The 15,377-nt window shown below is 32.5% G+C and overlaps 1 protein-coding gene across 1 annotated transcript in view; it reads right to left on the reverse strand.

Annotated features, from left to right (window-relative positions):
• Positions 1 to 315: 315 nt before the first annotated feature.
• SEPSECS (Sep (O-phosphoserine) tRNA:Sec (selenocysteine) tRNA synthase) overlaps positions 316 to 15,377 on the reverse strand; it is a 70,250-nt gene continuing 55,188 nt past the window's right edge. The window contains exons 9-11 of the mRNA XM_027836502.1: positions 11,577 to 11,670; positions 5,664 to 5,754; positions 316 to 4,372 (exon numbers count right to left, since the gene is read on the reverse strand). Coding sequence (XP_027692303.1) covers positions 4,060 to 4,372; positions 5,664 to 5,754; positions 11,577 to 11,670 — 498 coding nt within the window. The 3' untranslated portion in view covers positions 316 to 4,059. The remainder of the gene's footprint in view (positions 4,373 to 5,663; positions 5,755 to 11,576; positions 11,671 to 15,377) is intronic.

A 15,377-nucleotide genomic window follows, 5' to 3' on the forward strand; every position in this document is an offset into this window, starting at 1 on the left:
ATATGAAGCCTTGCAAGTCTGAAATGGACAATGACATGCATTGGTATAATTTTTGCATTTCCAAATAAAGGACTAGATAATTTAGAAAATCCTTTAATGGTTTTAAGCTTCCTGTCCTTTTTATCTAACAAATCCTTTGCAGTGGCTGCTAGGATACTTTTTTTTAATCATTACAGGTTTGGCTACTCTAGTTGATTTCTGAACAAGTTTGAAACTGAATAACTGGATCGAGATACAAACTGTACAAGGAATGTATGAAAGGAAAAAGGAAAAAAGAAAAAAGAGCAAAGATCATGATAATTAGAGGTCCTTTCAGATTTTATTTGAACATGGGACAAAATAAAATACAACTCACTAGTATTTGATTTTTTTTTTTTAGAAATTATATATGTATGCATCGTTTACTTTTAACATCAAACACCAAAAACATTTCTGGAAACAACTTTTTCATTCAGCAAAACAAGTAGATGAATCATTAGTTGTCATTCACTGCTATCAGTTTCCCACTATAATGGTAAAACAAAAAACACATTCTACAAAAATAGACAATTCTTCGTGTTTTAATTAAGGTTAAAACCAACACAACCTGCTAACAACAAAAGAGTATAAACATTCCTGGAATTCCTATATGGCTTGAGATTGAACAATGTACATTATGTGAGAAATTACAAAAATATGCTTATTGATCTTGTGTTTGTCATTTGGCATCCAAAAAAGTCAAAAAGAGGATAAAAATAAAATTAAGGCACCAAAGGATAAGGTGACAATTCTTTATCATACAAAGAACTAAATATGCAAATTAAAATTAATATAATGTGTCAGACTACAGGAAAATACTGGATATTATAACAACAAACAGCTCTTTCCAGTTTGCGTCACTGTTAAAAGTATGAATACTTCTTTAAGAAAACCTATTTGCATTTTCTAAAGACATTATAACACTTATGATAACCAAACTTCAATGCTACTGAAAATTTGCTATTTTTAAAAACAGTCAATTAAATTTTAAAAAAAGATAACCTTTTTAAGTCCTCAAAAAAATTTCTATTACATGGGGAGGTGAAGAAAACTATTTTTATCCAAATTTATATGCATATTAACTTCTATGGGAGTTCCTGGAATGGATGTGTAATAGTTCTAACTATGAGAATAAGTTTTTGAATATTAAAATAAAATTAACACTAATGCCAAATTTTACCTGAATTTTAAATGTCACTAAAGTCAAAAGACTTAAAAGCATGATACAAAGACTAGAATTTTTTTTTTAATTTTGCACTAGCATAAGTTAAGCATGAATACCACACCATGTTATGTGCAATTAAATAAAATGTGCCTTAGAAATTACCAGTTACATGGATCAATAATTTGGTGAAAAATATACTTAGGAACTTAGGTTTAACTGAGATGGAAGTAAAAATTCTATCACTCTAAATCATCATCAAGCTCTCTAACATATAAATGGTACTGTGCTAAATAATAGTTTATGTTTAATTACTTAATACAATTATCAACAAATAAAATTAAATATTTAAAAATTACATTTACTGATAATGGGTTCCTTTTGGTGCCCCTTTCTCCACTGGTAATCCAAAATATCATTAGCATGAGGCTAAAAGAGTCAAATGTAAATAAAAACCTGATCTGAAATACATTAAAATGTATGTATACAGTAGTAAGAAGCACATTATGTTAAAATTTTATGTTACATTAAAACCAGTATTTGGTTTTCTTTTCAAGGATATTCCACTACTGTCTATTTAAAAAAATTAAATCACTTTAGCCTAGGTCATTGGATTTACTGTGACTTAAGAACCCTTCCTATGTAGGGATGGGAAATACTTTTGTGGGAATTAATATATAACTGAACTGAATTATGAATTCAGTCATAAAGAATTTGCCATTAACAGTAATATATGACCACATGTTCATGAACATGTCATGTTATAGTTATACTGTTGCTATGAACAATATACAATATATGAACACATGTTAACGAACATGTTATATGTTATAGACATTTATGTTGTATATTTTGGGGTTAGACACATGCTCAAAATACTTGTTTTTATTTTTGTGATCACAAAGCTGTTTTAGGGTCAATAAGAATTTAAACCAGAAATCTAAAACTTCTTTAAAAATGATAATAAAAATAGGAGCTCAAACTTTATACATTAAGAACAGGAATGTTATACCATATCTATCATTTATATATGAGTTCATGTAATTTATCTTTAATTAGTATTATCTACTCAGCAGCTGAAGTCCAAGAACCGCTGATACATTGGAGATTAAAACATTTGCTAGTCTCTGGACTCTACCCTTTCTTAAGCCAAATGATGATCCCACAATATAGATGACTTTTTCTATAAAACAATTTTGGCTTACATGTATATTAAGCTTCAATGCCAGCATTTACATTTGCATCATTACTTAATTTCCTTTCTTATGCTCTAGAGATTTTGTTACATCTGGTTGGTTTTTTATTTGTCCTACAATCCCATTTCAAACAGTAAAAATTAAAAAAAAAAAACTAATATGATCATTGCACAATGTAATTTTATTCATGAATATTTATGTGAAATGAGTCAAAATTTCAAAAGTAAATTTATTTTTAAAAATATTGTTGGAATTTAAAAGATAACTTACAAAGAAAACACAGGTATGAATGTGATGCTTGGAATATAAAATATCCTAATTAAGAGTTTTGGGACAGAAAAGATTTTTAAAACATTATTATATTTGTTTATAAAGTATTCTTTTCACATTTATTGGAACTTGTATAAGTTGTAGCTAATGTTTGACAATAGACTGAAAGTTTAACTAATGTTTTATGTAAGCCCAAGTACCTGAAAATTCTCTCATTTTTAAAATCAATCAAAAAAGATGCAATCACAAAATCAAAGGTATAGTCAAATATCAATTGGGAGTTTTTCTGGCATTTTGACCTATGTGGAACATAAGCCAAATACCTTACATATACCACAGTTATTAAATTAAAGAATTTCAGGAATACCTCATGAGAAGCAACTATTTTCACATTGTTTCATTTTCTACCCTAGCAGATGCATATGTCCAAATATGCTTGAGTTAATCAATCCTAGTGTTGTTGGCTGCCCCCCAAAAGATTATGTAAGCATGTTACCTTATAGCACATAGATTCAAAAGATCAAATATTATTATAAGCTTAAAAAAAGTGTATGTACATTTTAAAATTTTCTTTAATAAAAATGTATTTTTGGAGCTACTGATGCTGACCATCACTTATGATTCTCACATGCCAAAATAGAACGTATTTGTTCAAGGAATCTGGGATCAGAGAATTTTAGCAGAAAGGGATCTTAAATATTAATCCTTTAATTTTACAGATAAGGAAACTGAACCCCAGAAGTTAACTGACTTGCTCAAGGTTATACAATCAGACAATGACACAATATGGGATGAATATACAGGCCTCCCACTTCTCAGTTAGTACTCTGGTCACTCCATCACATTGTGAACCCATAGAAGTATTTCATTAAAAAGCAAAACTAGATAACTAAAGTCACCATAGAAAATTTGAAAAATTCACCATTTCTCGAAAAGCTCTTCATTTTAATAAAAACAAACTAATGAGCATGTTTTTAATCAACCTTCCTTAGAATATGCCTATTTATCAACAACCATACGAACTATACAACAGGACAAACTTAGAACATACATAATGTGTAAATGAGGCAGCAGCCAGGAAAAAAAACAGTTCAAATATTTCAGAGAATTATAGGCAATTTTATTATCCTTATATTAGTAAGGATTACTTCAATAAAAGTGCATAGCTGACTACTTTTCAGTTAGAAAAATGTTAAGTATATTTTATTCTGTGGAAGATTATAAAGATTGAGGCATAATTATGAAACAGCCCAAGAATCAAAAGATAATAATCATTTGCTAACTTAATTCACTCTCTATTCAAGTACATTAACTAAACATTTTCAAAGGAATTATTAATTTAAAAAATTATAAATTATTATTCATTGTAGTTATCTTCAAAAATTTATTTCAAACCATAAAGAGAAAGATATGTCAGGAATAAATTTCTTTGCATTCATCGAGAACAACTGCATTATCCAGATTTAAGGCCATTTCTTGAATATTCACATCTTCAGTGATGTTACAATTATCAACCGCACTGTCACCAGCACTCTCTTTGCTTTTTCCTTTTCTCACTGACTTCAAGCACTTATCAAGCCTTTTTATGAACAATTCTACATCTTGTTTTTTCATTCCAACTGCTGATGAGGCATTGAGATAAGCACAGGGATAGTTATTTGCATGTGACATAAAGCCTTTGAAAGGGTAGCCATTCATAGTTTGCAGAATCCCCAGAGGCACAACCCTGAAAGGAAAAATTTATTTGGTAAACTATTAGCTATTTAATATATTTGATGCTATTGACACAATACTACCTATAAATCTGAATGCAAAGTATCATGTGTGTGTATGTGTGTGTGTGTGTGTGTGTGTGTGTGTGTGTGTGTCAAGAACAAACCCCAAAACCACATATATCAACATTACTATAAATATGTAATCTTAGTCCAATTCTAAATTCCTCTCTGGGGTCCCTAAAAACAAGGCCATGACACTTCTACTTGGCACCAGTAACCCCACTTTAATGTCTTGTATCACTCAATTAAGAAATACTTATTTGTTTTCTACTATGTCCTCAGCACTGTGTTAAGGATGCATTCCAAGTGATAAAGAAGGGACAGTCAAGTCCCTGACTCAAACTTGTCACTTTCACATTTCCAGTAGGTTCAGTGGTAGGCAGGCAATTAATAATAACAGCCAGATCTTAAGAGTTTCCAATGCCTGATTTTTATTATTTCATGACTAGTTTATGTATCAGTAGACCTAAACTTGCACACTTGGAGCAGAGGGCCTCAGACAACTAGAGGCACTTCTTTTGAAACCTGAGAACTTCAATTCATCTCCCCTCTGTCACTACCTCTGTGACCTTGAGCAAGTTACATTTCTTTTCTGGGCTTCAGTTTCTCCTTTACCTATAGTCTTATGTACTACAGGCATTTGTAGTCAGTTTTAAAAAATCAACCTATATAAAAACAAACAAAAGCAAAGCTGAAGATTAGGTGAAGATGACAAGTTTAAAAGAACCAAACTAAGATGCATACAGTGGAAGTTCACCAATGAAGAAGTGAATTTTCCCAGAGATGGAATTCCACACTCTACTTAATTCAAGAATCAAGTTTTTCCTTGACAGTGGTTGTCTTTTATTAGAAATTGTTGGTGAAATCACCATTTGTGTTTACAAGAACACAAAAAAGTTATACTTGCAATCACTTAAAATAATCAAGTTAGAATTATTGTCCCTTATTACCAAGAGAAGTTTTGGTTTTTTAAACTTTGAGATCTTTAAAAAAAAATAGACAAGATGCTCTTCTTTCTGGAATGCTTCAAATATAAAAATATCTAAAAATGAAGACTATAGGTTAGATGACATACTCAAGTCTTAATAGTACTTTTGGAAAAAACCAGTCTTCTTTTCAATAGTCTCCAAGTATGCTTCAGCATATACTTAACATATGATTATTATGTAAAATACAGATATTAAACATCAAGCTTAAAAAGCCAAACTCAAAACACAAACCACCTCTCTCAAACATGCTTACCTGGCTCCAGACACTTGTCTAGTAAAAAGCATAGATCCAAGTTCTGTGACAGCGTTGCCAGAATGCTCATCCAATGTTTTAAGGGACATAGCTGAATTAAAAAAACAGGGTCTTAAGACAGCCTTAGTTTTTCCACAAACTATAACAACTTCAGGAACAGGGAAACAGAAAGGGAAGGAAACACGTATTTATTAAACACCTAGTAGGTGTGCTAAGTGCAGGAACCTTTTAGTCATCTTCAGCTGACAATTTTGTTTTAAAGTATTAAATAAATTAGGCCAAAATTCAATGTGCATATCTATTAACAACATCACAGCAATGCAAATTCATTTGATTATAACCACCTCAATGTCTAAAAAAATATCACTATGTAACTTTTCCAGCTAGTAAGAAAGCCAAGTAAATAATGAGAACAATGATATGGTCAATGTAGCTGCTCAATTATTCAAATCCAATGCGGTTTATGAAAATTTCCTACGTGGAATATATTTTAATGTATGTTTGCTTGTACTCACTAAGCAAAGACTACATAAGTGGCATATGGAGCCTATGTTCTTTTGCAGAGGTTGTATGGGTAAATTATATGCCCATAAACTATTTGCTTAAAAAAAAAATTCAATGCTCCTAGAAGTAAATTTTAGGATTTAAATTGTGATTTTCAATACTAATTGCCAAAATTTTTTTATCTGTATTAATAGAACCCTGAAGTTATGCTGTAAATCAGCAGGAAATGTGATTCCAATTAAATTCAATTCAACAAACATTTACTAAGTGCCTTCTATGTGCAAGTCATTGTGCTAAGCAATAAGGATACAGATTAAAAAATGAAACAGTACTTGCCCTCATGGAGCTGACATTCTACTAGGAAGATATAACACCTACACAAGTAGTAACTACGTATATACAAAGTAGTTTTAAAAGAGTGTGCCAGTAAAATGGGGGTAGGAAACGACAGTAGGTTCATTAAAGAAGGCCGTGTATAGGAGGCAGCATCTGAGTTGTGCTTTGAAATATACTATGAAACAGAGAAAAGACAGTATTTTCGATATGGGGAAAAATTGCATAAAAGCATAAAGGCAGGAGATGGAACTTCATACACAGAGAACAGCTAGCAAAACATACACATCTTTTTAAATTAAATTTGTTTTTTGGTTACATTTTAAGTTCTGAATTATTTCCCTCCCTCCCAAACTACAGCCCACTAGAGAAGGCCACCACTTGACAAAGATTTATAAATATATGTAAAACCATACTATGCATACTTCTATTTATCAGTTCTTTCACTGGAGGTGGATATCATCTTCCTATTTCATAGGTCCTTTGTAGCTGATGTGAGCATTCATAATACTGTGAGTAATGTGGCTATTCACAATTATTCCTTGAACAATACTGTTATTACTGTATACAATGTTCTCTTGCTTCTGCTCATTTCATGCAAGTCTTTCCATGTTTTTTTTTCCTTCTAAAATCAAACAGCTCATCATTTCTTATAGTACAGTAGTATTCCATCACAATCATATACTACAACTTATTTGGTCATTCCCCAATTGATGGGCTTCCCTTAAATCTCCAGTTTCTTTTACACCACAGAGAGCTGCTATATCTATTTTAGAATATACAGGTTCTTCTCCTTTTTCCCTGATCACCTTGGGGAAAAAACCTAATAGTGGTATTACTAGGTCAAAGGGTATGTACAGTTTTATAACACTTTGGGTGTAACTCCAGATTGCAGAACATATATATCTTAAGTACTTTTTTCCTACCTAGGAATACTTGAATTGTATAAAATGAGACCATGCTATGTTAAATATATTAACAATAACAATATTTATATAATACCTTAGGGTTTACAAAGTGTTTTTCTTAAAACAACCCTGTGAGGAAGAATGTACAGGAATTATTAAAACCATTTTTTAATGAGTAAACTGAGGCTCACAGAAATTGAATGACTTGTCCATGTTCACATAGCTAGAAAGTGTCAGAGCTGGGACACAAACCAAGGTTTTCTGACTGTAAGTCCAGTTCTCTTTACTAAGCCATGCTTCCTCATTTATCAAAAAGCAATTCTGAGTCAACAGCTAGGTGAAGTAGTGTAATCAGGAAGACCTCAGTTCAAATCCAGCCTCTGACACTTTTTATCTGTGTCAGACCCTGTGCAAGTAGCTTAACTGATTGCCTCGGTTTCTTCATCCATAAAATGAGCTGGAGAGAAAAATGACAAACCACTCAGTATCTTTGTCCCTCCAAAAAAACCCAAATGGGATTACGAATAGTAGGACATAACAATGATAATTCTGAGACTTGAATTTTAGTTTGTTCATCATTCATAAGATGTAGTTTTTTTTATTTTTAAAGGGTTTCATAACAGTTTTTGCTTTTTAGAAAACTGGGAACATTTATCTTTGTTTTGATTTTGTTTAATTATGAACTTAAATACCAGAATAATATTTTCTTGTATATACAGAACATAAAAAGACTGCATATGAAACCATGAATCACTATTTTATAACACTTTTTAAAATAAAAAGGATATAATAAATTCCATACATTACTTTCAAAACTGTTGCTTTCTTTTGTTCACTGAAACAGTTTGAAAAATGTTTCAATGAAACTAGGGGGCATCACTGTGTTAGTCACTTCTCATCAACTCTTGAGAGAAAAAAATCCTTCTTAACAAATTAGAATAAGTCAGGAAAAATCAATCCACAGTGCCTATGTTCAAAAATCAATACTTTTTTTGAAACCTTGACTCCATGATACCTCTCAGGAAATAGAGAACATCTTTCATCAGTGGTCCTCTGGAATTGTGGTTGGTCACCTCACTGATTAGTTAAATCTTTCAAAGTTGTTTTTCTTTACAATGTTTATGTCGTCATAAAATGGTAGTCCTGGTTCTGTTCACTTCACTCTGCAAACTACTCAGGTGTCTATGAAATTCTTTCATCATTTCTTATAACATCATAATATTCCATTACATTCATATACCATAATTTGTTCTGCCATTCTCCAGTTGATGGGCGTCTCCATACCCCTTAGATCTCAATTAATTTTTTCTTTTTTTCCTTCCTTCCCTTGTTCTGCTATTCTCCAGCTGATGAGTATTCTCCTCCCCCTTAGATACTAATTCTTTTCTTTTCCTTTTAATCTCCCCTTCAGGATCAGAAGGTTTGCTTTATTAGAGGCTACTACTTCTATGGTATCATCATGCCTTTCTTACTCCACTCTTCTTTCCTTATTCCCACTTATTTTCCTTTTGAGTCTAGTATATTTCTAAACCAAACTAAGTGTGTTTTCAGTTCTCCTTGTCAATTTCAGAGAGGAGCAAGATTTATTGCCTTTCCACTCCCTTCCTCCATTTTTGTATACCTTTCTTACACACTCCAATTATGAGCAAGTTCCACACTCTTATCTCTCTAGTGTATTCCTTTCATCTACCTCTTATCTATCTTCAAACCCTCAGAACAGAATCCACACCCAAATTTTCTTTCTTATTTAAATCCTCCAATCCCACTGAAGACATTAAAGCTTTGACAGAACTATCCCACATTTTACTCCTAACAGAATGTTAGCACTGCATCATCATATACACCCAATTGTTCCAGTAAGTTTATCTTCCTATGTTTCTTCTGACTCTTGTGTTTGTATTTCAAAGCTCCTACTCAGCTCTAGTTTCTTTATCAGAAATTCTTGGAGTTCTCTATTCCATAAAAGGTCTATTTTTCCCCTCTAAGGGATGATATTCAGCTTTGCAGGTTAAGTTATAATTCTTAGTACTGTATTCCAAAATCTCCTGACATTCATAATAGAAGCTATAATGTATTGTGTGATCTTGACTGTGGTTCCTTCATACTTGAATTCCTTTCTGGATGCTTGCAATATTTTTTCATGGACAAGGATACTCTGGATTAGGGCAAGGATATCCTTAGGATTTTTTTTTTTGGGTGGTGGAGGGGGGGGAATATTCCAGGAAGTACTAGGTGAATTCCTACTATCTTAACTTTGCCCTCTGGTTCTAAGAGATCTGGGAAGTTTTAATTTGTGATTTCTTCAAATAGCGTCCAGGTCTTTAAAAAAAATCCATTTTCAGGGAGTTCAATTCTTCTTAAAGTATCTGGCCTTGACATGTTTTTCAATTTCCAGTTGGTTATAATCAGGTATTTACATTTTCAAAATATTCTGATCTTGTTCTAGTATTTCATGCGGTATTATGGAGTTACTGATTTGTTTGCTCTATTCTAATTTTCAGGGAGTTTATTACTTTAAGTTTAACATTTTTTCTGTTGATGTAATCATATGATTTTTGTTGTTTTTGTTACTGATATAGTTATAGTTATTGATATAATGATATGTTAATAGTTTTCCTAATACTGAATCAGCCCTGTGTATCCCAGCTAAAACTTAAAGTTACACTAAGACTTTTGGGACATCCTGCATATATTTTTAAAAACACTTATTTTATTTTCTCCCCAATTACATGTTAAAGCAATTTTTAAACATTTGTTGCTTTTTTAAAGTTTTGAGTTATAAATTCTATCCCTCCCTCTCTTACCCTCACTTTCCCTGAGGCGGTACGCAATCAGATAAAGGTTATACATGTGCAATCGTATAAAACATTTCCATATTAGTCATTCTGTACAAGATGACTCGAATAAAAGAAAAAGAACGAAAGAAAAAAGTGACAAATAGCATGCTGCAGTCTGTATTCAAACAATATCAATTCTTTCCCTGGAGATGGATAGTATGTGCCATCATTAGTTCTACGGGATTGTCTTGGATCATTGTATTGTTAAGAATAGCTAAGTCAGTCACAGTTCTTCATCATACAATATTGCTGTTACTGTGGACAATGTCCTCCTGGTTCTGCTCATTTCCCTTTACATCAGTTCATGTAAGTCCTTCCCAGTTTTTCTGAAATCATCCTACTTGTTATTTCTTACAGCAAAATATTCCATCACAATCCTATACCACACCTTCTTTAGCATTTCCCAATTGAAGGGCATCCTCTTGATTTTTAATTCTTAGCAACCACAAAAAGAGGTGCTTTAAATATTTTTGTACAAATAGTTCTTTTTCCCTTTTTTGACAGACATTTCTCTTTTTAATTTTAAAGAATTTATAGTGAATAAAAGCAGCAGCTTTGGAGTCAGGAAGACCTGGGTTCAAGTTCTGTCTGTCACATGGCTGGCTCTGTGACCCTAGGAAAAAAGCTTCTCAGTGCGCCTACTAGAATCTGCACTGGTAAAAAGAATTTTCTTACAAGAATTCCCTACATCAATAAAAATTATAAGTCTAAACTCTCCTCTCTCCAAAATTATATATCAATGACATAAGAAAAAAAAATCTAGCTTTTTTTTTCATACTATTGCTAGTAGAGTGACAGATTTGCTTGGTATTTGGCAGAATTTCTTACTTTTATTTCTTCCTGCTTCTCAGGAGAGATGGGAGACTATAGATCCTAAATATTGCACATTCTCAGACACAGTCAACTATATTATTTGGTTTTGCTTAAATTTTTTTGTTTTAAAAGGGAAGACTTAATGGGGGAAAGAAATTAAGGAAAAATGACTGGTACGAAAACAATACAACTTCTAAAAAAAGACTGTCAGAAATAAGGTTTAATATGTAATACACAATGAATTCTTGTTACTTGCCAAAATGGATATACATAACCAGTCTAAGTAGTTATGATGAATATATCTGTTTTGATTGAGATTTTCTCAGTGTGTAGGAAACTCCCTAGAAATAAGTCAAGCAGAAGTTATATGAAACTTTACTAGATCAGAGGATTCAGTCAGTGAAATCCACCAAGCCAGAAAGTCTACCCAGCTAGCAAAAATGATTAATTTCCTTCTAGAAAGTAGTTTAGGGCTCATTAAGTCAGAAATATTTATGAGAAATAAGAAGGAAAATTACCTAGAGACGTAGGATTATGAAATGTATCCAACACTCTTTCATTGTGGAGTTCTGATAGTTTTTTTACTTCAGTGGATAAATATAAAAACATTTCCTGAAAAAAAAAAAAGAGAAGATGTAATTCAAAAAAAGTTAAAAGAAGACTTATTAATTGCTAGACTTAACATAAACAGAAAAAATAAATTAAACCTGGCACATAAATTAACCCATCCATTGACATTCCCCAGGAGCTGAAGAATTTTTTTAGGAATTAAAAGTAGGTCTCAACTCTCCTCTGATCCCATGTAGTAAAATTCATTTGTTCATTCATTTATTTATTCAACAAGTATTTATTAAATATTCACTATATACCAAGCACTATGCTAAGAAGTGGGAATACAAAGACAATAATGAATTAGTTCCAGTTCCCAAAAACTTCACATTTTATTGAGCACAAAAAAAAAGGTACATAGCTAAGTAAATTCAATGCTGGCAGATCCTTCAGGAACTGGAAACATGCATGACCTTTTGCAACAGACAAAGAAACAGCATCAGTGGAAAGAATACTGGACTTGGAGTCAGGAAGACCCGAGTTCAAATCCTGCCTCAGACAACTTACAAGCAGTGAGGCCCTCTCTTAGCTTCAATTTCCTCTTCTATAACACGGAAATAATAGCACCCACATTCCAAGGTTGTTGTGAGGATCAAATGAGATAATATTTGTAAACTGCTTTGCAAACCTTAAAGTAAATAAATAAATAAATGCAGGTGATTTTTTTAAAATTATGGGCTTATAAATTCTTACTCTATTATTGTTGCCATAACCATCCCATATGTAATAATAACAGTACAATTTCAGGAATATGATTTATAGTCAATTTGTACTACCCTGTTTTGGCTATTTCTGTAAATAAGAAACTGTTCCAAAGACCTAACAACAGAAATACCTAGAGCTCTTTTGAATTTATTGACACACTAAAAAGATAATTGCTGAATGCTCATTTCTAATATTCTAATGGCAACACTCTGGTCATTTTTCTTATTCATTTGTTAATGCTACTGTATAAATTGCTGTAACAATTCTTACCTTTGGTAACATGGTTTCAACTGTCACTGCAATATGAAAACCTTTAGACCATAAAAATGTTAAAATAACTGAAAATTACATATTGCTATTATTCATTGTTATGTATAACTATACTGCAGAGACTCCTAAATGTCATTTATAATCATTCAGGAGGATTCAACCTAAACATCTAAATAAGAAAAACTAAGTGGATAAAGAATGTCTCCTGTTTATGATATGCAACGGGATAAAAAACCCAAAGAGGTGGTCCATTATTAGTACATAATGAACTAAGCTGTGAGTTGAAAAGGAAGAGAGTAGGCAATAGCATGGGATTTTCAATAACATGATGATTCTTCCCTAAACAAAAGCCTATTGTTTTAACAACCTTCTTCTAGTGAGACTACATGACTACAAGTCATAGAATATCAGTTTCCTGAGAATTCAAGTTGAAGTTCACCCAAAAGGCAATGGAAAGGCACAGGGAAGTTGCAATTAGGTTGCAATATAACTAAAACCAAAATTGTGCAACTGAAGTGGCATAAAAGATGTCACCAGAGAGATGTATGACCAGAAAATATGGGCCAATAAAGTAGCAAGAGTGAGGAATAATCAATGAGTACTGCTCATGTTCCAATGGTATACAAGCAATGTAAAGTGACCCTTCCCCAATCTCATGAAGAATTTATGGAAGGATATGGATAAGAATCAAACATGATAGGCAAATAAGAATAGCCTGTGATCTGTATCATTAAAAGGAATAACGATAATGAGGAAATTACAGTTCCACTGGAGAACTGAGGTATATATACTGAGCACCTACCATGTGCTGTGTACAGTGTTTTCTAGTAAGTAGAAGAATTCCCAATCATTTAATCACTATGATAATTCATTTTATATATTAATTTGACATTTACAAAGTTGTTATTTTTTCCTCCACAAGCACCCTGTTCCAATAGGTCATACAAGTTATTATTTTTAGCTAGGTGATGCAGTAGATACAGTACCACCAGGTCTGGAGTCAGGAAGACCTGATTTCAAATTCAGTTTCAACACTTACTACCTGTGTGACCTTGGGCAAATCACTTCATCTGTTTGTCTCAGTTTCCTCATCTATAAAATGGGGATAATAATAGCACCTACCCACAGGTTGTTGTGAGGACCAAATGAGATAATAATTATAAAGCACTTATTAGCACAGTGCCTGGCACACAGTAAATGCTATATGAATGTTAACTGTTATAATTATTTTACAGATGAGGTAACTGAAGTTCAGAGAGGTGAAATAATTTGACAATAATCATATAATTAATAAGTATCTGAGCCTGGATTCAAACCAAAGTCTCTTGGTCTCAAATCCAGAAATCTATTATGCCACAGTGCTATATATAGCAAGTGGTACAAGATACTGTGTGTTAAGGTTTTACTGCTTTTACATTAACATTCACAGTATTAAAAAGTTATTTTTAAAGTATATTAAACATCTATTTCCTATATAAAGACTTAGCTAAGCAGTTTTCTATAGGACAGATAAAAGATATCTCTGAACTGGGTATTATTTTTTTATTATGGTTAAATCTATAACTGACATATATTATAAAATATTCCTATAATGAGAAATTTATAAGCATACCAAGCAAATATATATAGAAAGACCTTACTTAAAAGAAATGAAATATTATTGATTCTCTCTGCCCTTCATACTATATTTAACTTAATTTTAAAAGACTTCTCACTAGAGATAAACTGAACTGTATACCTGAATGCTAATGTCAGCTTTATTTCTACATAAGGAAAAAAAAAATCTAACTTCACACCATGGTACATGGGTATGTTAAATTATATTAAAGTATTACACTTCAGTAGACTTTTTGCAAATTGATTAGCAGTCATGAAACATGATGTCTCTAAAACCCCCCCAGGAGGCAAAAAATTCACCAAGCCTTGCAGAAGTTGGTCTTAAATAATCATTTAAAAATTCTTATACAATGACACAATGATTAGTGTGTTCCTTTGAAATACATACTATTTCATTTTTTAGGTTAAGCTGAAAATGGAATTTCACATTTGACTATCATTATTGTGCAATTATATAGGTAATAGTTCATAAAAACAAGGTAATAGTCAAAGATTTCAAAGACAATTTGATGTGAGAAGTGTAATACAGTGTTTGTATATTTTTACACACATACACACATACACACACACACACACACACCCACCCACCCCTACTGACCTTTGACTCATCTGCTCTCGAGTGTCTTGCTTGCCAGCTACAACAGCCCCTGCCCCTTCATTATTGGGATCCTTCCCCACCATCTTGGAGTTGCCTAGTTAGCATATCAAAACCTACGTCCTACACCACCATATCATCAATCAACAGGCTCTGGCCAAGTCTAATCCCACTAAGGGTCAAGTAAAGGGAATGACCCCACTTTAGCCCCTATACAAGTCCCCCTCACTCTTATATGGACAAATCTCTTCCACTACAATTGACCTGTGAATGACCCACCAAGGTAGTGTCCCTTCTTCTGCCCAAGCTGTTTCCAGTCAGGAGTATGCGCTGAAAAAACCTGACTGCTTTACCCGCTTCTTCCTCCCACAGTATTTGCTTCCTTATTGCCTCTCACAGGAATTTCCTTTGACATGTCAAACCTCTGGCACTATGTTGGGATGCCTTAGCTTATCAACCCTGGACAAGGGTTCTGAAACTACTATTAGCTACCCTTACCCCCTAAGATTCCTCTTAGGGGATG

This window comes from Vombatus ursinus, unplaced genomic scaffold (assembly GCF_900497805.2).
Source record: "Vombatus ursinus unplaced genomic scaffold, bare-nosed wombat genome assembly UNPS02014818.1, whole genome shotgun sequence".
In the NCBI taxonomy this organism is placed as follows: domain Eukaryota; kingdom Metazoa; phylum Chordata; class Mammalia; order Diprotodontia; family Vombatidae; genus Vombatus; species Vombatus ursinus.